A 21,384-nucleotide genomic window follows, 5' to 3' on the forward strand; every position below is an offset into this window, starting at 1 on the left:
AGGAGAAGAACACTGGCGCTTCGGCACTGTCCCGAAGACTCTGGGTGTGTGTCTTTATGTGTGTACGTGTGTGTCTGCCTAAGCTCAAGACTATTAGCTCATCATCATCATCATCATCATCAATCGTGTTTATTGAGCGCTTACTATGTGCAGAGCACTGTACTAAGCGCTTGGGAAGTACAAATTGGCAACGTGTAGAGACGGTCCCTACCCAACAGTGGGCTCACACAGTCTAAAAGGGGGAGACAGAGAACAAAACCAAACATACTAACAAAATAAAATAAATAGAATGGATATGTACAAATAAAATACATAAATAAATAGAGTAATAAATATGTACAAACATATATACAGATATACAGGTGCTGTGGGGAAGGGAAGGAGGTAAGATGGGGGGGATGGAGAGGGGGACGAGGGGGAGAGGAAGGAAGGGGCTCAGTCAGGGAAGGCCTCCTAAGCTCCTAAACTCATCTCTCTACCCCCCTCCTCACCCCACAGCACTTATGTATATATGTATATGTATACAAGCGCTTAGTACAGTGCTCTGCACACAGTAAGCGCTCAATAAATACGATTGATGATGATATGGGTGCATATTTATAATTCTATTTATTTTTATTAATGCTGTGCATAGCGCTAAAATTCTGCTTATTTATAATGATGCTACCATGGCCTGCTTACTTGCTTTGACGTCTGTCTCTCCCCTTCTAGACTGTGAGCCCGTTGTGGGCAGGGACTGTCTCTATTTGTTACTGAATTGTACTTCCCAAGCGCTCAGTACAGTGCTCTGCACACAGTAAGCGCTCGCTAAATACAACCACTTGTACTTCCCAAGCGCTTAGGACAGTGCTCTGCACACAGTAAGCGCTCAATAAATACAATTGATTGATTGATTGAAGAGGAAGCAGCGTGGCTCAGTGGAAAGAGCCCGGGCTTTGGAGTCAGAAGGTCATGGGTTCAAATCCCGGCTCCGCCAACTGTCAGCTGTGTGACTTTGGGTAAGTCACTTCACTTCTCTGTGCCTTCAGTTACCTCAGCTGTAAAATGGGGATGAAGACTGTGAGCCCCCCGTGGGACAACCTGATCACCTTGTTAGGACTGTCTCTATATGTTGCCAACTTGTACTTCCCAAGCGCTTAGTACAGTGCTCTGCACACCGTAAGCGCTCAATAAATACGATTGTTACCTCCTCAGTGCTTAGAACAGTGCTTTGCACATAGTAAGCACTTAATAAATTCCATTATTATTATTACCTTGTATCTACCCCAGTGCTTAGAACAGTGCTTGGCACATAGTAAGCGCTTAACAAATACCATTATTATTATTGTTATTAATGAATGAATGAATCTCTAGCCTGGAAGTTCCCTGTGGGCAGGGAACATGTCTACCTGCTCTGTTGCATTGTACTCCCTCAAGAACTTAGTACAGTGCTCTGCACACAAAAAGCGCTCAGTAAATAATCTTGATGATGATGATTCATTCATTCAATCGTACTGATTGAGCGCTTACTGTGCGCAGAGCACTGTAAAAAGCGCTCAGTAAATAATCTTGATGATGATGATTCATTCACTCAATCGTATTGATTGAGCGCTTACTCTGTGCAGAGCACTGTACTAAGTGCTTGGGAAGTACAAGTTGGCAGCATATAGAGCCGGTCCCTACCCAACAGTGGGCTCACGGTCTAGAAGACTATGATGATGATGATGATGATGGTGATGATGAATCAATCAATCAATCAATCGTATTTATTGAGTGCTTACTGTGTGCAGAGCACTGTACTAAGCGCTTGGGAAGTCCAAGTTGGAAACATAGAGACACAGTCCCTACCCAACAGTGGGCTCACAGTCTAGAAGACTATGATGATGATGATGATGATGATCAATCAATCAATCAATCATATTTATTGAGCGCTTACTGTGTGCAGAACACTGTACTAAGCGCTTGGGAAGTCCAAGTTGGCAACATCTAGAGACGGTCCCTACCCAACAGTGGGCTCACAGTCTAAAAGGCGGGGACAGGGAACAAAACCAAACATACTAACTAAATAAAATAAATAGAATAGATATGTACAAGTAAAATAAATAAATAGAGTAATAAATATGTAGAAGCATATATACATATATACAGGTGCTGTGGGGAACGGAAGGAGGTAAGATGGGGGGATGGAGAGGGGAACAAGGGGGAGAGGAAGGAAGGGATGATGATGATGTCAAGCTATTGGCTCTAGTATAGAGCGCTTCGCTCGGGTTTTCAGCTCTTAACTCCAATGCCCAGGCCTTAGCTCTTGTATTTGTTGGTTAAGCGCTTACCATGTGCAAAGCACTGTTCTAAGCGCTGGGGTAGATACAAGGTATCTCGTGTACAGCTCTCCCCCTCGTCCCCCTCTCCATCCCCCCCATCTTACCTCCTTCCCTTCCCCACAGCACCTGTATATATGTTTGTACATATTTATTACTCTATTTATTTATTTATTTTACTTGTACCTATCTATTCTATTTATTTTATTTTGTTAGTATGTTTGGTTTTGTTCTCTGTCTCCCCCTTTTAGACTGTGAGCCCACTGTTGGGTAGGGACTGTCTCTAGATGTTGCCAATTTGTACTTCCCAAGCGCTTAGTACAGTGCTCTGCACATAGTAAGCACTCAATAAATACGATTGATGATGGCCCGCCCTAAGCTCCCATGCCCAGATCTTAGCTGCCAGCCCATCCTTTTCTCTCCCTCATCCACCTGTCTGCGCTCCCTACCTGGGCGCTGTTTTTGATGGCGGACACTTTGTGCTCCATACTTCTCTGCCGCTCGGAGATCACGGAATTCTGCAGGGACTTCTCCAGGGGCCCCTGGAACATCATAGACCAAGGGGGAAACTGAGTCAGCGTGCACCCATCTTTTACCACCATTTTCCCTTAGCTGAAATGGAAAGTGAAGGCCGGTGGCCCCCCGGTCTCCCTCCCCTAGGGACGTCAACCCCAACACTATTCACTATTCTATTTATTTCATTTTGTTAATATGTTTTGATTTGTGGTCTGTCTCCCCCTTCTAGACTGTGAGCCCGCTGTTGGGTAGGGACCGTCTCTGTATGTTGCCAGCTTGTCGTTCCCAAGCGCTTAGTCCAGTGCTTTGCACACAGTAAGCGCTCAATAAATACGATTGAATGAATGAATGAATGAATGTATATTTACTATTCTATTTATTTCATTTTGTTAATCTGTTTTGATTTGTTGTCTGTCTCCCCCTTCTAGACTGTGAGCCCGCTGTTGGGTAGGGACTGTCTCTCTATGTTGCCAACTTGTCGTTCCCAAGCGCTTAGTACAGTGCTCTGCACACGGTAAGCGCTCAACAAATACGATTGAATGAATGAATGAATGAATGAATATTTACTATTCTATTTATTTCATTTTGTTAATATGTTTTGATTTGTTGTCTGTCTCCCCCTTCTAGCCTGTGAGCCCGCTGTTGGGTAGGGACCGTCTCTGTATGTTGCCAGCTTGTCGTTCCCAAGCGCTTAGTACAGTGCTCTGCACACGGTAAGCGCTCAACAAATACGATTGAATGAATGAATGAATATTTACTCTTCTATTTATTTCATTTTGTTAACATGTTTTGATTTGTTGTCTGTCTCCCCCTTCTAGACTGTGAGCCCGCTGTTGGGTAGGGACTGTCTCTCTATGTTGCCAACTTGTCGCTCCCAAGCGTTTAGTACAGTGCTCTGCACACAGTAAGCGCTCAATAAATACGATTGAATGAATGAATGAATGAATGAATATTTACTATTCTATTTATTTCATTTTGTTAATATGTTTTGATTTGTTGTCTGTCTCCCCCTTCTAGACTGTGAGCCCGCTTTTGGGTAGGGACCGTCTCTGTATGTTGTATGTTGTCGTTCCCAAGCGCTTAGTCCAGTGCTCTGCACACAGTAAGCGCTCAATAAATACGATTGAATGAATGAATGAATATTTACTCTTCTATTTATTTCATTTTGTTAATATGTTTTGATTTGTTGTCTGTCTCCCCCTTCTAGACTGTGAGCCCGCTGTTGGGTAGGGACCGTCTCTCTATGTTGCCAACTTGTCGTTCCCAAGCACTTAGTACAGTGCTCTGCACACAGTAAGCGCTCAATAAATACGATTGACTGAATGAATGAACACCATGTCCTGTCTGCCTGAAACCCGTGGCATCCGTGGACTTTACACTCTATCCCAGGCTATAATAATAATAATAATAAGATAATAATATGAGAAGCAGCGTGGCTCAGTGGAAAGAGCAAGGGCTTGGGAGTCAGAGGTCATGGGTTCAAATCCCGGCTCTGCTGCTTGTCAGCTGTGTGACTTTGGGCAAGTCACTTCACTTCTCTGTGCCTCAGTTCCCTCATCTGTAAAATGGGGATTAAGACCTGGAGCCCCACGAGGGACAACCTGATCACCTTGTATCCTCCCCAGCGCTCAGAACAGTGCTTTGCACATAGTACGTGCTTAACAAATAATAATAATAACAATAACAATAATAATAATAATAATAATAATGTTGGTATTTGGTATGCCATTATTATTATTAGAGAAGCAGCATGGCTCAGTGGAAAGAGCCCGGGCTTTGGAGTCAGAGGTCATGGGTTCAAATCCCGGCTCGGCCACTTGTCAGCTGGGTGACTTTGGGCAAGTTACTTAACTTCTCTGTGCCTCAGTTACCTCATCTGTAAAATGGGGATTAAGATTGTGAACCCCCTGTGGGACAACCTGATCACCTTGTAACCTCCCCAGTGCTTAGAACAGTGCTTTGCACATAGTAAGCGCTTAATAAATGCCATTATTATTATTATTATTATTACTAATTATTATTGCTAATAATAATAATAATAGTATTTGTTAAGCACTAACTATGCACCAGGCACCAAACTAAGCGCTGGGGTGGATACAGGCAAATCGAGTTGGATCCAGTCCCTGTCCAATGTGGGGCTTACAGTTTCAATCCCCATTTCACAGATGAGGACACTGAGGCACAGAGAAGTGAACTGACTTGCCCAAGATCACTTGGCAGGCAAGTGGGTGGCACAGGCGGGATTAGAACCCATGACCTTCTGACTCTCAGGAGAGAGCGAGCTTGGCGGATGTGGGGAGGGAGGGCATTCCGGGCCGGGGGGAGGACGTGGGCCGGGGGTCGACGGCGGGACGGGCGAGAACGAGGTACAGTGAGGTACAGTGGTCTTACCAGCTAGGGCATGGTGGGGGCAGGTGGTAGTCTTGCCATTCATTCAATCGTATTTATTGAGCACTTACTGTGTGCAGAGCACTGTACTGAGCGCTTGGGAAGTACAAATCGGCAACATATAGAGACGGTCCCTACCCAACAGCGGGCTCACAGTCAGTCGGGGCAGCCGTGGTCTTAGCAGCATGGGAGTATCTGGGGCGGCGGGTGGTCTTACCTGTACAGGTAAGCTGGGGTGGCCAGTGGTCTTACTTTCACGGCCACACTGGGGCAGCCAGTGGTCTTACCTGCAAGGGCACGGTGGAGTGGCCAGTGGTCTTTCCCACACAGGTAGGCCAGGGCGGCCAGTGGTGTTACCTGCCCGGGCCCGGTGGGGCGGTGGGTGGTCTTACCTGTATATATGTATATACCTGGATATCATCATCATCATCAGTCGTATTTATTGAGCGCTTACTATGTGCAGAGCACTGTATATATGCAAGCGCTGTATATATGTATATATGTTTGTACATATTTATTACTCTATTTATTTATTTATTTATTTTACTTGTACATATCTATTCTATTTATTTTATTTTGTTAGTATGTTTGGTTTTGTCTCCCCCTTTTAGACCGTGAGCCCACTGTTGGGTAGGGACCGTCTCTAGATGTTGCCAATTTGGACTTCCCAAGCGCTTAGTCCAGTGCTCTGCACACAGTAAGCGCTCAATAAATACGATTGATGATGACGGTCTTACCTGCACGGGCACGCTGGCGGCGGCCAGGACCCTTCTCTCCTCCCTGAGGCAGTTGGCGATGACGACGGCCATGTGCACGGGGTTCCCGCTGTACTTGCCCTGGGGAGTGGAGACAAGAGCGGTCGGGTGTGGACAGGTCAGCTGGCCTTTGGACGCCTCTCCGGCCGCCCCCGCTGGGGTCACTGGGGCCCAGGGGAAGCCAACCTTGCTCTCCCTCTGGACCTCCTTCTACAGCCGTCTCTGATCCCTGGCTCCGTCTTCACCATCATCATCAATCGTATTTATTGAGCGCTTACTGTGTGCAGAGCACTGTACTAAGCGCTAGGGAAGTACAAGTTGGCAACATCTAGAGACGGTCCCTACCCAACAGTGGGCTCACGGTCTAAAAGGGGGAGACAGAGAACAAAACCAAACATACTAACAAAAGAAAATAAATAGATTAGATTAGATAATAGATAATAGATTAGTCCTGAAACGCCACCCCCTCCAGGAGGCCTTCCCAGACCGAGCCCCCTCCTTCCTCTCCCCCTCCCCATCCGCCCCGCCTTACCTCCTTCCCCTCCCCACAGCACCTGTATATATGTATATATGTTTGTACGCATTTATTACTCTATTTATTTTACTTGTACATATTTATTCTATTTATTTTATTTTGTTAATCTGTTTTATTTTGTTGTCTGTCTCCCCCCTTCTAGACTGTGAGCCCGCTGTTGGGTAGGGACCATCTCTAGATGTTGCCAACTCTATTTATTCATTATTACTCTATTTATTCATTATTACTCCATTTATTTATTTTACTTGTACCTATCTATTCTATTCATTTTATTTTGTTAGTATGTTTGGTTTTGTTCTCTGTCTCCCCCTTCTAGACTGTGAGCCCACTGTTGGGTAGGGACCGTCTCTATATGTTGCCAACTTGTACTTCCCAAGCTCTTAGTACAGTGCCCTGCACATAGTAAGCGCTCAATAAATACGATTGATTGATGATTGAATGAATGAATGAATGAATGAATACGATTGAATGAATGAACACCTGACCCCCTCCTCCATCCCCAAACACTCCAGACTTCCAACTCTCCCCTCCTTCACTGTCTAATGAGCCCCCACTTCCTCCAGAAGGCCTTCCCTGATTACCCCCTGTGCCCCCAAATCCGCCAGATAATGATAATAATAATAATAATGGTATTTGTTAAGCGCTTACTATGTGTCGAGCACTGTTCTAAGCGCTGGGGTAATAATAATAATAATATTGGCATTTATTAAGTGCTTACTATGTACAAGGCACTGTTCTAAGCGCTGATACAAGGTAGATACAAGGGCATCAGGTTGTCCCACGTGGGGCTCACAGTCTTAATCCCCATTTTACGGATGAGGGAACTGAAGCACAGAGAAGTGAAGTGACTTGCCCAAGGTCACACAGCAGACAAGTGACGGAGTCGGGATCCCACCTCTCCTTCTTTCACGGCCTTCTGAAGCCCACCTCCTCCCGGAGGGCTTCCCTGGTTAACTCCCAACATCCCCCAAACCACCAGACCCCAGCTCTCCCAGCCCAGAGCCTCTTCCAGGAGGTATTCCCAGATTCACTTCCTTCTACCCCAGCCCCTGTCTCAGCTCCCACCTCTGGAACACCTCACATGTCATCCCCTGCCTGGATCACTCATATAGGGAGTGATTTTCCCTTCTCTAATATTAAAACCTTCATCTCCTTAGCCATTTTTTGCCATTGTCTTTTCCTACCCTCTGTGAATCATTTTGGATCTGTCTCTTGCTTTAGGCTGGAAGCTCGTTGAGGACAAGGATTGTGTCTTTTACTTTCATTCATTCAATCGTCTCTATACGTTGCCAACCTGTACTTCCCAAGCGCTTAGTACAGTGCTCTGCGCACAGTAAGCGCTCAGTAAATACGATTGAATGAATGAATGAATGAACAGAGTGTTTACCGTGTGCAGAGCACTCGACTAAGCAGTACAATCAATCAATCAATCAATCAATCGTATTTATTGAGCGCTTACTGTGTGCAGAGCACTGTACTAAGCTCTTGGGAAGTACAAGTTGGCGACATATAGAGACAGTCCCTACCCAACAGTGGGAACGATACTTGGGACTTGGGAGAGTGCAGTACAACAATAAACGGACACATTCCCTGCTCATTGTGGGATAGCTTACAGCCACAATGAGCTTACAGTCTAGAGGGGGAGACAGGCATCAATACAAATAAATAAAATAAACAAATAAATAAAATGACAGATATATGCATAAGTGGTGTGGGGCTGGGAGTGGGGGATGAACAAAGGGAGTGAGTCAAGGCGACGTAGAAGGGACAGGGAGATGAGGAAAAGTGGGGCTTAGTCAGGGAAGGCCTCTTGGAGGAGATGGGCTTTCAGTAAGGCTTTGAAGGTGGAGAGAGTCATTATCTGTCGGATATGAGGAGGGAGGGCATTTCAGGCCACAGGTACCAGGCGAGAGAGATAATAATAATAATAATAATAATAATAATAATAATAATAATGGCATTTATTAAGCGCTTACTATGTGCAAAGCACTATTCTAAACGCTGGGGAGGTTACAAGGTAATCAGATTGTCCCACGGGGGGCTCACAGTCTTAATCCCCATTTTCCAGATGAGGTAACTGAGGCCCAGAGAAGTGAAGTGACTTGCCCAAAGTCACACAGCTGACAATTGGCGGAGCTAGGATTCAAACCCATGACCTCTGACTTCAAAGCCCGGGCTCTTTCTACTGAGCCACGCTGCTTCTCTATACAACAATAAACAGTTACATTCCCTGTCCACAACGCGCTTACAGTCTAGACTTCACTCTCTCTCTCTCTCTCTCTCTCTCTCTCTCTCTCTCTCTCTCTCTCACACACACACACACACACACACACACATTCATTCAGTCGTATTTATTGAGCGTTCACTGTGCACAGAGCACTGTACAAAGCATTTGAGAGAGGACAATAATAATAATAATAATAATAATAACAATAATGGTATTTGTTAAGCGCTTACTATGTGCAAAGCACTGTTCTAAGTTCTGGGGGGATACAAGGTGATCAGGTTGTCCCATCTGGGGCTCACAGTCTTCATCCCCATTCTACAGATGAGGAACTGAGGCCCAGAGAAGTGAAGTAACTTGCCCAAAGTCACACAGCTGACAAGTGGTGGAGCCGGGATTTGAACCCATGACCTCTGACTCCAAAGTCCCGGCTCTTTCTACTGAGCCATGCTGCTCCTCTATACAATACAACAATAAACAGTTATATTCCCTGTCCACAACGAGCTTACAGTCTGGACCTCTCTCTCTCTCTCTCTCTCTCTCTCTCTCTCTCTCTCTCTCTCTCTCTCTCTCTCACACACACACACACATTCATTCAGTCATATTTATTGAGCGTTCGCTGTGCGCAGAGCACTGTACTAAGCGTTTGGGAGAGGACCATACTACTAATAATAATAATGGTATTTGTTAAGCACTTACTATGTGCAAAGCACTGTTCTAAGCGCTGGGGGGATACAAGGTGATCAGGTTGTCCCACGTGGGGCTCACAGTCTTCATCCCTATTTTACAGATGAGGAACTGAGGCCCAGAGAAGTGAAGTGACTTGCCCAAAGCCACACAGCTGACAATCGGCAGAGCCGGGATTAGAACCCATGAGATCGAAGAACAGTGAGAAGGTGGGCATTAACCTCTATCGTACTCTCCCAAGCATTTAGTACAACGCTCTGCACACCGTAGTAATAATTGCGGTATTTGTTAAGCACTATGAACCCTGCCCAGCCCCAACCTCTCTACAAAGTCACGAAAATGCAATCTTCGAGTCGCTTCCAGGAAACCTCTTTACCTGAAGTCGAAAGGAAACTCAGGCGGGAGGGAAGAGGAGCCGGGCTGGGGGATTTCAGACCCTCAGGAAGTGGGGGTTTCCGGCCTCCGCCCACCCAATGCACCCACAAACAGGGCGAAGCTTGTTTTCGATGAAAACTTCCCAAAAGTTCATCCTCCCACCTCCTCCCAGCCCCACACCGCTTAGGTCCTCATCTGTCGTTTATTTACTCATATTCATGTCTGCCTCCCCCTCTAGACTGTAAGCTTGTTGTGGGCAGGGAGTGTGTCTGCTTATTGTTCTGTTGTCCTCTCCCAAGAGCTCAGTACAGTGCTCTGCACACGGTAAGTGCTCATCGAAGACGATTGATTCCTTTTAGACTGTGAGCCCACTGTTGGGTAGGGACTGTCTCTATGTGTTGCCAATTTGTACTTCCCAAGCGCTTAGTACAGTGCTCCGCACATAGTAAGCGCTCAATAAATACGATTGATGATGATGATGTGAGCCCACTCCTTTTAGACTGTGAGCCCACTGCTGGGTAGGGACTGTCTCTATACGTTGCCAACTTGTACTTCCCAAGCGCTTAGTACAGTGCTCTGCACACAGTAAGCGCTCAATGAATACGATTGATGATGATTGAATGATCTCCATCTCCATCCCCTCTCCATCCCCCCCATCTTACCTCCTTCCCTTCCCCACAGCACCTGTATAGATGTATATATGTTTGTACAGATTTATTACTCTATTTATTTATTTATTTTATTTGTACATATCTATTCTATTTATTTTATTTTGTTAGTATGTTTGGTTTTGTTCTCCGTCTCCCCCTTTTAGACTGTGAGCCCACTGTTGGGTAGGGACTGTCTCTGTATGTTGCCAACTTGTACTTCCCAAGGGCTTAGTACAGTGCTCTGCACATAGTAAGCGCTCAATAAATACGATTGATGATGATTGAATGATCTCCATCCCCCCATCTTACCTCCTTCCCTTCCCCACAGCACCTGTATATATGTATATATGTTTGTACATATTTATTACTCTATTTATTTATTTTATTTGTACATATCTATTCTATTTATTTTATTTTGTTAGTATGTTTTGTTCTCTGTCTCCCCCTTTTAGACTGTGAGCCCACTGTTGGGTAGGGACTGTCTCTGTATGTTGCCAACTTGTACTTCCCAAGCGCTTAGTCCAGTGATCTGCACATAGTAAGCGCTCAATAAATACGATTGATGATGATGATGATGATGAATGAATAGTGTGACCCCAGGGCCAGCCAGATGGGACTCCGGCCAAGAGTTTCCAGGACGTTGACCCCGGCCCCCTCTCCCAAGGCCAGATTTCCAGCCGCGTAGCCTGCTTCCTCGGCCGCCTCCTCCAGGAAGGGCTCTGGGCCTAGCCTGCAACCCATTCCCCACTCCCGCTGCCACCCCCTTACCCCCCAATCCCATGATTCGCTCCCTTTCTTCACCCCGCTCTCAGCCCCACAGTCCTTATGTTCATACCCATAATCTACTTATTTATATTAACGTGTGACCCTTTCGGGCGGGGAACTTGTCTACCAAGAGAAGCAGCGCGGCTCAGTGGAAAGAGCCCGGGCTTTGGAGTCAGAGGTCATGGGTTCAAATCCCGGCTCCGCCACATGTCTGCTGTGTGACCTCGGGCAAGTCACTTAACTTCTCTGAGCCTCAGTTACCTCATCTGTAAAATGGGGATTAAGACTGTGAGCCCCACGTGGGACAATTTGATCACCTTGTCCCCCCACCCCCAGCGCTTAGAACAGTGCTCTGCACATAGTAAGCGCTTAACAAATGCCATTATTATTATTATTATTATTATTATTATTATTATTAGCTGTCAGCTTCTCTGCTTACCCAACATGAGCCTGCCGGGGAGGGTGGATCGGGTCGGGGGGCGTCACACCGAATCAATGACCCACCCGGGCCTTTCTGTCTCCCACAGAGAACCGTGAGGCCCTGAATTGGCCTTTCTTAATCATGAATAATAACTGTGGTGACTTCTAGACTGTAAGTGCCAGTCCAGCGTTCAGCCCATTGTAAGTGCCCAGTATAGTGTCCTGTTCCTGATAAGTGTCCCTTACATCACGCTCTGTCCAGCCCCATTACCTCGGGGGTGGAAAAAGTGTCTCTGTTGTAAATATTTCTCTGTATCCCCAGAATGGAAGTTCCCCGTGGGCAGGAACGAGCCACTTCTTCCTATTGCTCATTCCCAAGTGCTCAGTACAGTCCGCCAGCGGGTGATCAGTAAATACTATCACTACTGCTACAGCTACTACCGACGGTTCGTTTGTGATTGCTTAAAACGAAAAAAACGCCGACCGGCCGGATGGAAAAAACTTCTGAGTGGAACGAGGCGGCATCTTTGGCTTTTTGACACCCACGGAGTTGCATTTGTCCTTGTCTCTTATCTTTTGTTGTTTTAGTGTTGCGCTGTTTCTCATCTCTCCTTTTGTGTCTGTTGTCTGTTCCCTTATTTTACTTGTTTACATATCTATTCTATTTATTTTACTTTGTTAGTATGTTTGGTTTTGTTCTCTGTCTCCCCCTTTTAGACTGTGAGCCCACTGTTGGGTAGGGACTGTCTCTAGATGTTGCCAATTTGTACTTCCCAAGCGCTTAGTACAGTGCTCTGCACATAGTAAGCGCTCAATAAATACGATTGATTGATTGATTGATTCCCTCTCCCACGTTACAGTCTTAGACTGTGTGACCCTGGAGGGTCAGAGATGGTGTTTAAGAATAATAATAATAATAATTATGATGGCATTTGTTAAGCTCTTACTATGTGCAAAGCACTGTTCTAAGCGCTGGGGGGCTATAGCATGATCAGGTTGTCCCACGTGGGGCTCACGGTCAATCCCCATTTTACAGATGAGGTGACTGAGGCTCAGAGAAGTTAAGTGACTTGCCCAAGGTCACACAGCAGACGTGTGGCGGAGCCGGGATTCGAACCCATGACCTCTGACTCCAAAGCCCGGGCTCTTTCCACTGAGCCACGCTGCTTCTCGTTCACGCTGCTTTGGAGTCAGAGGCCAGAGGTCATGGGTTCAAATCCCAGCTCCGCCACTTGTCAGCCGTGTGACTTTGGGCAAGTCACTTCAGTTCTCTGGGCCTCAGTTCCCTCATCTGGAAAATGGGGATGGAGATTGTGAGCCCCCTGTGGGACAACCTGATCACCTTGTAACCTCCCCAGTGCTTAGAACAGTGCTTGGCACATAGTAAGCGCTTAATAAATTCTATTATTATTATTATTATTATTATTATTATTATTATTATTATTCCCACCATCTGACACGCAAGCACTCTTCCCCACTTCAAAGCGTTACTGAAGGCCCATCTCCTCCCAGAGGTTTTCCAAGATTAAGCCCCACTTTTCCTCCTCTCCCACTCCCTCTGCTTCGCCCGGGCTCACTCCCTTTATTCATCCCCCCCACCCCCCGAGCCCGACGTCACTTATGTCCATATCCATCATTTATTTATTTCTATTAATTAATTCATTCAATCCTATTTATTGAGTGCTTACTGGACTAAGCACTGGACTGCAGAGCACTGGACTAAGCGCTTGGGAAGTACAAGTCGGCAACATAGACGGTCCCTACCCAACAACGGGCTCACAGTCTAGAAGGGGGAGACAGACAACAAAACAAAACATGTAGACAGGTGTCAAAGCCGTTAATAAATAGAATTATAGCTATATGCACATCATTAATAAAATAGAGCAGTAAATATGTACAAGTAAAATAAATAAAGTCATAAATCTGCACAAATATATACAAGTGCTGTGGGGAGGGGAAGGAGTAGGGCGGGGGGATGGGGAGGAGGAGAGGAAAAAGGGGGCTCAGTCTGGGAAGGCCTCCTGGAGGAGGTGAGCTCTCAGTGACCGGCTCTATATGTTGCCAACTTGTGCTTCCCAAGCGCTTAGTACAGTGCTCTGCACACAGTAAGCGCTCAATAAATACGATTGAATGAATGAATGAAAGTAGGGCTTTGAAGGGAGGATATATTAAGTTCTAGGTATTGGCAGGACATCTAGGTAGAGCTGTCCTGAAGCCAGGACTGTCTTCCCCTCTAGACTGTAAGCTCGCTGCGGGCAGGGAATGTGTCTGTTTGGTGTTGTGTTGCACTCTCCCAAGTGCTTGGTAATGATGACATTTATTAATCAATCAATTGTATTTATTGAGCGCTTACTGTGTGCAGAGCACTGTACTAAGTGCTTGGGAAGTACAAGTTGGCAACATATAAAGACAGTCCCTACCCAACAGTGGGCTCACAGTCTAAGCACTTACTATGTGCAAAGCCCTGTTCTAAGCACTGGGGAGGGTACAAGGTGATCAGGTTGTCCCACAGGGGGCTCCCAGTCTTCACCCCCATTTTACAGATGAGGTCACTGAGGCCCAGAGAAGTCAAGTGACTTGTCCAAAGTCACACAGCTGACAAGTGGCAGAGCCAGGATTTGAACTCATGACTTCTGACTCCAAACCCCGGGCTCTTTCCACTGAGCCATGCTGGTACAGTGCAATGTACACAATTAGCGCTCAATAAATATGATTGATTGAATGAATGAATGAAGTATAACTGCCCAGCACTTAGCACAGTTATCTGCACACAGTAAGTGCTTAGTGTATACTTTTATCATCATCATCATCAATCATATTTATTGAGCGCTTACTGTGTGCAGAGCACTGTACTAAGCGCTTGGGAAGTACAAGTTGGCAACATATAGAGACAGTCCCTACCCAACAATCAATCAATCAATCGTATTTATTGAGCGCTTACTATGTGCAGAGCACTGTACTAAGCGCTTGGGAAGCACAAATTGGCAACATCTAGAGACAGTCCCTACCCAACAGTGGGCTCACAGTCTAAAAGGGGGAGACAGAGAACAAAACCAAACACACTAACAAAATAAAATAAATAGAATAGATATGTACAAATAAAGTAAATAAATAAATAAATAAATAGAGTAATAAATATGTACAAACATATATACATATATACAGGTGCTGTGGGGAAGGGAAGGAGGTAAGATGAGGGGGATGGAGAGGGGGACGAGGGGGAGAGGAAGGAGGGGGCTCAGTCTGGGAAGGCCTCCTAGAGGAGGTGAGCTCTCAGTAGGGCTCAGTAGCTGTCGTGTGCAGAGGGCTCAGTAGCTGTCGTGTGCAGGCTCCGTGCGCTCTGGACACCGAGAGACGGAGGGAAGCCCGGCGGCGGGGTTTTCACTGGATTTGGATCAGGGGCTCGGGGAAAAGTGAGAGGCCAAGGGGGGGAGGCCGTGTGATTCAGCCCCAGCAAAGCTCTGTTTCCATTCTCTGTCACTGTGTCTCATCCCCTCTCACCTCCTCCAGAAATTTCCCCGGAAGACACCACCCCCTCACCGTCCAACTCTTGTTTCCACTCTCTGTGGGCTCCAGGGCCTGTTTTCCACACACCTGCTCTCACCTCACTAAATACCACTGCTTAGAGCACTCAGTACAGAGAAGCAGCGTGGCTCAGTGGAAAGAGCCCAGGTTTTGGAGTCAGAGGTCATGGGTCCAAATCCCAGCTCTGCCAATTGTCACCTGTGTGACTTCGGGCAAGTCACTTCACTTCTCCGGGCCTCAGTTCCCTCATCTGTAAAATGGGGATGAAGACTGCGAGCCCCACGTGGGACAACCTGATCTCCTTGTATCCCCCAGCGCTTAGAACAGTGCTTTGCACATAGTAAGCGCTTAACAAATACCATCATTATTATTATTATTACAGAGGCACCGTACCCCAGGACTCAACAGTAAACACCATGAGCACTTAGAGAAGCAGCTTGGCTTTTTTTTGGTATTTATTAAGTGCTTAATGATAATAATAATAATAATAATAATAATAATGGCATTTGTTAAGTGCTTACTATGTGCCAAGCACTGTTCTAAGCACTGGAGGGATACAAGGTAATCAGGTTGTCCCACGGGGGGCTCACAGTCTTAATCCCCATTTTACAGATGAGGGAACTGAGGCCCAGAGAAGTGAAGTGACTTGCCCAAAGTCACCCAGCTGATAAGTAGCGTGGCTCAGTGGAAGCAGCCCGGGCTTTGGAGTCAGAGGTCATGGGTTCAAATCCCAGCTCCGCCAATTGTCAGCTGTGTGACTTTGGGCAAGTCACTTCACTTCTCTGGGCCTCAGTTCCCTCATCTGTAAAATGGGGATTAAGACTGTGAGCCCCCCGTGGGACAACCTGATCAATCAATCAATCAATCATATTTATTGAGCGCTTACTGTGTGCAGAGCACTGTACTAAGCGCTTGGGAAGTACAAGTTGGCAACATATAGAGACGGTCCCTACCCAACAGTGGGCTCACAACCTGATCACCTTGTAACCACCCCCCCCCAGCGCTTCGAACAGTGCTTGGCACATAGTAAGTGCTTAATAAATTCCATTATTATTATTATTATTAGGTTGCAGAGCTGGGATTAGAACCCATGACCTCTGACTCTCAAGCCTGGGCTCTTTCCACTAAGCCACGCTGCTTCTCTAAGTGGTTTAGTGTATACAGCAGGGACCTCGGTGTGAGGAAGACCTGGGGTCTAATTCTGGTTCCGCCACATGTCTGCTGGGTGACCTTGGGCAAGTCACTTCACTTTCTAGACAGTGAGCCCGTTGTTGGGTAGGGATCGTCTCTATCTGTTGCCGAATTGTACTTTCCAAGCACTTAGTACAGTGCTCTGCACACAGTAAGTGCTCAATAAATACGACTGAACGAATGAATGAATTATCCGGGCCTCAGTCACCTCATAACAATAATAATGATGATGATGGTATTTGTTAAGTGCTTACTATGTGCAAAGCACTGTTTTAAGCGCTGGGATAGATACAAGATAATCAGGTTGTCCCATGTAGGGCTCACAGTCTTAATCCCCATTTTACAGATGAGGTAACTGAGGCACAGAGAAGTGAAGTGACTAGCCTAAAGTCACACAGCTGATAAATGGCGGAGTCGGGATTAGAATCCATGACCTCTGATTCCCAAGCCCGTGCTCTTTCCACTGAGCCACGCTGCTTCTCTGTTAAGAACTGTATTAAATGCTTGGAAAGTACAACAACAAGTACACTAAGCCATGCTTAACGGCATGGCTTATTGGAAAGAGCCCGGGCTCGGGAGTCAGAGGTCGGGGTTCTCATCCCGGCTCCACCACTTGTCTGCTGCGTGACTTTGGGCTAGTCACTTTACTTCTCTGGGCCTCATTTACCTCATCTGTAAAATGGGGATTAATCAATCAATCAATCAATCGTATTTATTGAGCGCTTACTGTGTGCAAAGCACTGTACTAAGTGCTTGGGAAGTACAAGTTGGCAACATATAGAGACAGTCCCTACCCAACAGTGGGCTCACAGTCTAAAAGGGGGAGACAGAGAACAAAACCAAGCATACTAACAAAATAAAATAAATAGAATGGATATGTACAAGTAAAATAAATAAATAAATAAATAGAGTAATAAATACGTACAAACATATATACATATATACAGGTGCTGTGGGGAAGGGAAGGAGGTAAGATGGGGGGGATGGAGAGGGGGACTAGGGGGAGAGGAAGGAAGGGGCTCAGTCTGAGACTGTGAGCCCCAAGTGGGACAAGCTGATTACCTTGTATCTCCCCCAGCGCTTAGAACAGTGCTCGGCATATAGTAAGCGCTTAGCAAATACCATCATTACCATCAATTACCATCAATACCATGATTATTATCATTATTATTATTCATTATTCTAGACTGTGAGCCCGATGTTGGGTAGGAGCCGTCTCTGTATGTTGCCGATTTGTACTTCCCAAGCGCTTAGTACAGTGCTCTGCACACAGTAAGCGCTCAATAAACACGATTGAATGAATGAATTCATGTCCATCCTTCCAACATACGCACTCACGTCCAACCCCCGTTTTCCCCTTTCCTCTTGTCTTCAGGCCCTGCTAGGATATAAGCTCTGTTAGGGCAGGGATCGTGTCTGCTAACTCTCTTGTCCCGCTGTTGGGTAGGGACTGTCTCTATGTTTTGCCGACTTGTACTTTCCAAGCGCTTAGTACAGTGCTCTGCACACAGTAAGCGCTCAATAAATACGATTGATTGATTGGCTGTTCTCTCCCAAGTGTTCAGTCCAGTGCTTTGCACACAGTAGACGCTCAATCTATACTATCAATTGATTGATGGATGAATGGATGGCTGACCTCCCAACCACTACAGGACTTCGGTAAGAATCCAGTGCTTAGAATGGTGCTTAGCACATAGTAAGCGCTTAACAAATACCATCATTATTAATAAATAAATTTCCCCTTCAAAGCCCTATTGAAGGCACACCTCCTCCAAGAGGCCTTCCCAAACTAAGCCCCCCTTTACCTCAGCTTCCCCTCCCTTCCACATCACCTCGACTCACTCCCCACCCTCTACCCGCCCCATAGCACTTATGTATATATATAAAAATATATAAAATTCTATTTATTTATGTTGATGCCTGTTCACTTTGCTGTTTGATGTCTCTCTCACCCCATTCTAGACTGTAAGCCTGTTGTGGGTCAGGGATCGTCTCTCTTCACTGCTGTATTGTATTGTACTTTCCAGGGTTTAGTACAGTGCTCTGCACACAGTAAGCACTCAAAATATCAATCAATCAATTGTATTTATTGAGCGCTTACTGTGTGCGAGCACTGTACTAAGTGCTTGGGAAGTACAAGTTGGCAACATATAGAGACGGTCCCTACCCAACAGTGGGCTCACAGTTTAGAAGGGGGAGACAGAGAACAAAACCAAGCATATTAACAAAATAAAATAAATAGAATAGATATGTACAAGTAAAATAAATAAATAAATAAATAGAGTAATAAATATGTACAAACATATATACAGGTGCTGTGGGGAAGAGAAGGAGGTAAGACGGAGGGAATGGAGAGGGGGACGAGGGGGAGAGGAAGGAGGGGGCTCAGTCTGGGAAGGCCTCCTGGAGGAGGTGAAATATGACTGAATGAATGAACAATAATAATAATAATGGCATTTGTTAAGTGCTTACTATGTTCAAAACACTGTTCTAAGCACTGGGGAGGATACAAGGTGATCAGGTTGTCCCACGTGAGGGCTCACAGTCTTCATCCCCATTTTACAGATGAGGGAACTGAGGCACAGAGGGGTTAAGTGGCTTGCCCAAAGTCACATAACTGACAAGTGGCAGAGCCGGTATAATAATAATTATGATATTTGTTAAGTGCTTACTATGTGCCAGGCACTGTTCTAAGTGCTGGGGTGGATACAAGCAAATCGGGTTGGACACAGTCCCTGTCCCACTTAGGGCTCACAGTCCCAATCCCCATTTTCCAGATGAGGGAACTGAGGCCCAGAGAAGTGAAGTGACTTGCCCAAGGTCAAACAGGAGACAAGTGGCGGAGTCAGGATTAGAACTCAGGACCTTCTGACTCCCGGGCCTGAGCTTTACCCACTAAATGTGTGCCTCTGGGTTTTTCTCTTTCAACACTTCTTCCTTCCGCCATTTCATCTGTCCACTTCCTTGCTTCGTCCAGTTGGAGCCCTTTCTCTCTTCACTCCGGGGTGGAAATAGCTAACTCTGGGCCTGCCGGTCTCGTCTATTAGACTCCAAGCTCTTGAACCCAAGGTAAGGTGGGGGGGATGGAGAGGGGGAGAGGAAGGAGGGGGCTCAGTCTGGGAAGGCCTCCTGGAGGAGGTGAGCTCTCAGTAGGGCCCTGAATGGAGGAAGAGAGCTAGCTTGGCGGGTGGGCAGAGGTGGTCCCAGAGCCAGTTTCAAGAATCCACTCCATTTCCCTGGAGAGAGACTCGTTTCCACATATAAACCCCAAAAAACCCTAGAGAGAGAGGGTGCCCCTGGGGACCCAGGTTCTAATCCCCATTCTGCCTGCTGGGTGACCCTGGGCAAGTCACTGATCCTTTCTGGGCCTTGGCTTCCTCACCTATGAAATGGGGATTAGCTAGTTTCCGCCCCCCTTCCCCAAGGGATATTGTGAGGACGGGATGAAAGCCCTGAGGCGTGAGCCTCTGGAAGCAGCAGGGGCTTAGTGGAAGAAGCCCAGCCTGGGAGTTGGGGAACCTGGGTTCATTCCTTCAGTATTTATTGAGCACTTACTGTGCTCAGAGCACCGTACTAAGCGCTTGGGAAAGTACAATATAACAATAAACAGATGCAGTTGCTGCTGGTTCTAATCCTTGTTCTGCCACTTGATAATAAATAATTATATCGTGGCACGTATTAAGAGCTTTCTGTGCACCAGGCACCGTACCAAGCAGTGGGATGGATACAAACAAATCGAGATGGACTCAGTCCCTGTCCCACATAGGGCTCATTCGCTCCCAAGGCTTCAACTACTAACTCTGGGCAGATGATTCCCAAATCTCCATCTCCTCCCCTGATCTCTCTCCCGCTCTCCAGGCTCGCATCTGCTCCTGCTTTCAAGACATCTCCACTTGGATGTCCTCCCATAATCTCAAACTTAACATGTCCAAGACTGAACTCCTTATCTTCCCTCCCAAACTCTGCCCTCTCCCTGACTTTCCCGTCGCCGTGGACATTTTCCCGTCACTACCATCCTTCCCGTCTCACAAGCCCGTAACCTTGGCATCATTCTTGACTCCTCTCTCTCATTCATTCATTCATTCATTCAATCGCATTTATTGAGCGCTTACTGTGTGCAGAGCACTGTACTAAGCGCTTGGGAACTACAAGTTGGCAGCATATAGAGACGGTCCCTACCCAACAACAGTCTAGAAGGGGGAGACAGACAACAAAACGAAACTTGTGGACAGGTGTCAAGTCATCAGAATAAACAGAAGTAAAGCTAGATGCACATTATTAACAAAATAAGTAGAATAGTAAATATGTACAAGTAAAATGAATATAGTAATAAATCTGTACAAACATATATACAGGTGCAGTGGGGAGGGGAAGGAGGTAGAGCTGAGGGGATGGGGAGGAGGAGAGGGAAAAGGGGGCTCAGTCTGGGAAGGCCTCCTGGAGGAGGTGAGCTCTCATTCAACCCACATATCCAATCCATCACCAAATCCTGTTGATCTCACCTTCACAACATCACTAAAATCCACCCTGTCCTCTCCATCCAAACCGCCACCAAATTAGTACAGTGACTCATCCTTTCCCGCTTAGATTGCTGCATCAGCCTCCTTTCTGACTTCCCATTCATTCATTCATTCAATCGTATTTATTGAGCGCTTACTGTGTGCAGAGCACTGTACTAAGCGCTTGGGAAGTACAAGTTGGCAACATATAGAGACAGTCCCTACCCAACGGTGGGCTCACAATCTAGAAGGGGGAGACAGAGAACAAAACAAAACAAATTAACAAAATAAAATAAATAGAATAAATATGTACAAATAAAATAAATAAATAGAGTAATAAATACATACAAACATACATACATATATACAGGTACTGTGGGGAGGGGAAGGAGGTAAGGTGGGGGGATGGAGATGGGGAGGAGGGGGAGAGGAAGGAGGGGGCTCAGTCTGGGAAGGCCTCCTAACCTCCTGCCTCTCCCCACTCCAGTCCACACTCATGTTGCTGCCTGAATTAGAGAAGCAGCGTGGCTCAGTGGAAAGAGCCCGGGCTTTGGAGG

General features: G+C 46.2%; 1 protein-coding gene across 1 annotated transcript in view; it reads right to left on the reverse strand.

Moving 5' to 3' along the window:
- The window catches only part of STAT4 (signal transducer and activator of transcription 4), a 95,127-nt gene that overhangs the window by 59,845 nt on the left and 13,898 nt on the right, over positions 1-21,384 (reverse strand). Inside the window, exons 3-4 of the mRNA XM_038749048.1 lie at positions 5,939-6,037; positions 2,747-2,839 (exon numbers count right to left, since the gene is read on the reverse strand). Coding sequence (XP_038604976.1) covers positions 2,747-2,839; positions 5,939-6,037 — 192 coding nt within the window. The remainder of the gene's footprint in view (positions 1-2,746; positions 2,840-5,938; positions 6,038-21,384) is intronic.

Source organism: Tachyglossus aculeatus, chromosome 7 (assembly GCF_015852505.1).
Source record: "Tachyglossus aculeatus isolate mTacAcu1 chromosome 7, mTacAcu1.pri, whole genome shotgun sequence".
Taxonomy (NCBI): Eukaryota; Metazoa; Chordata; class Mammalia; order Monotremata; family Tachyglossidae; genus Tachyglossus; species Tachyglossus aculeatus.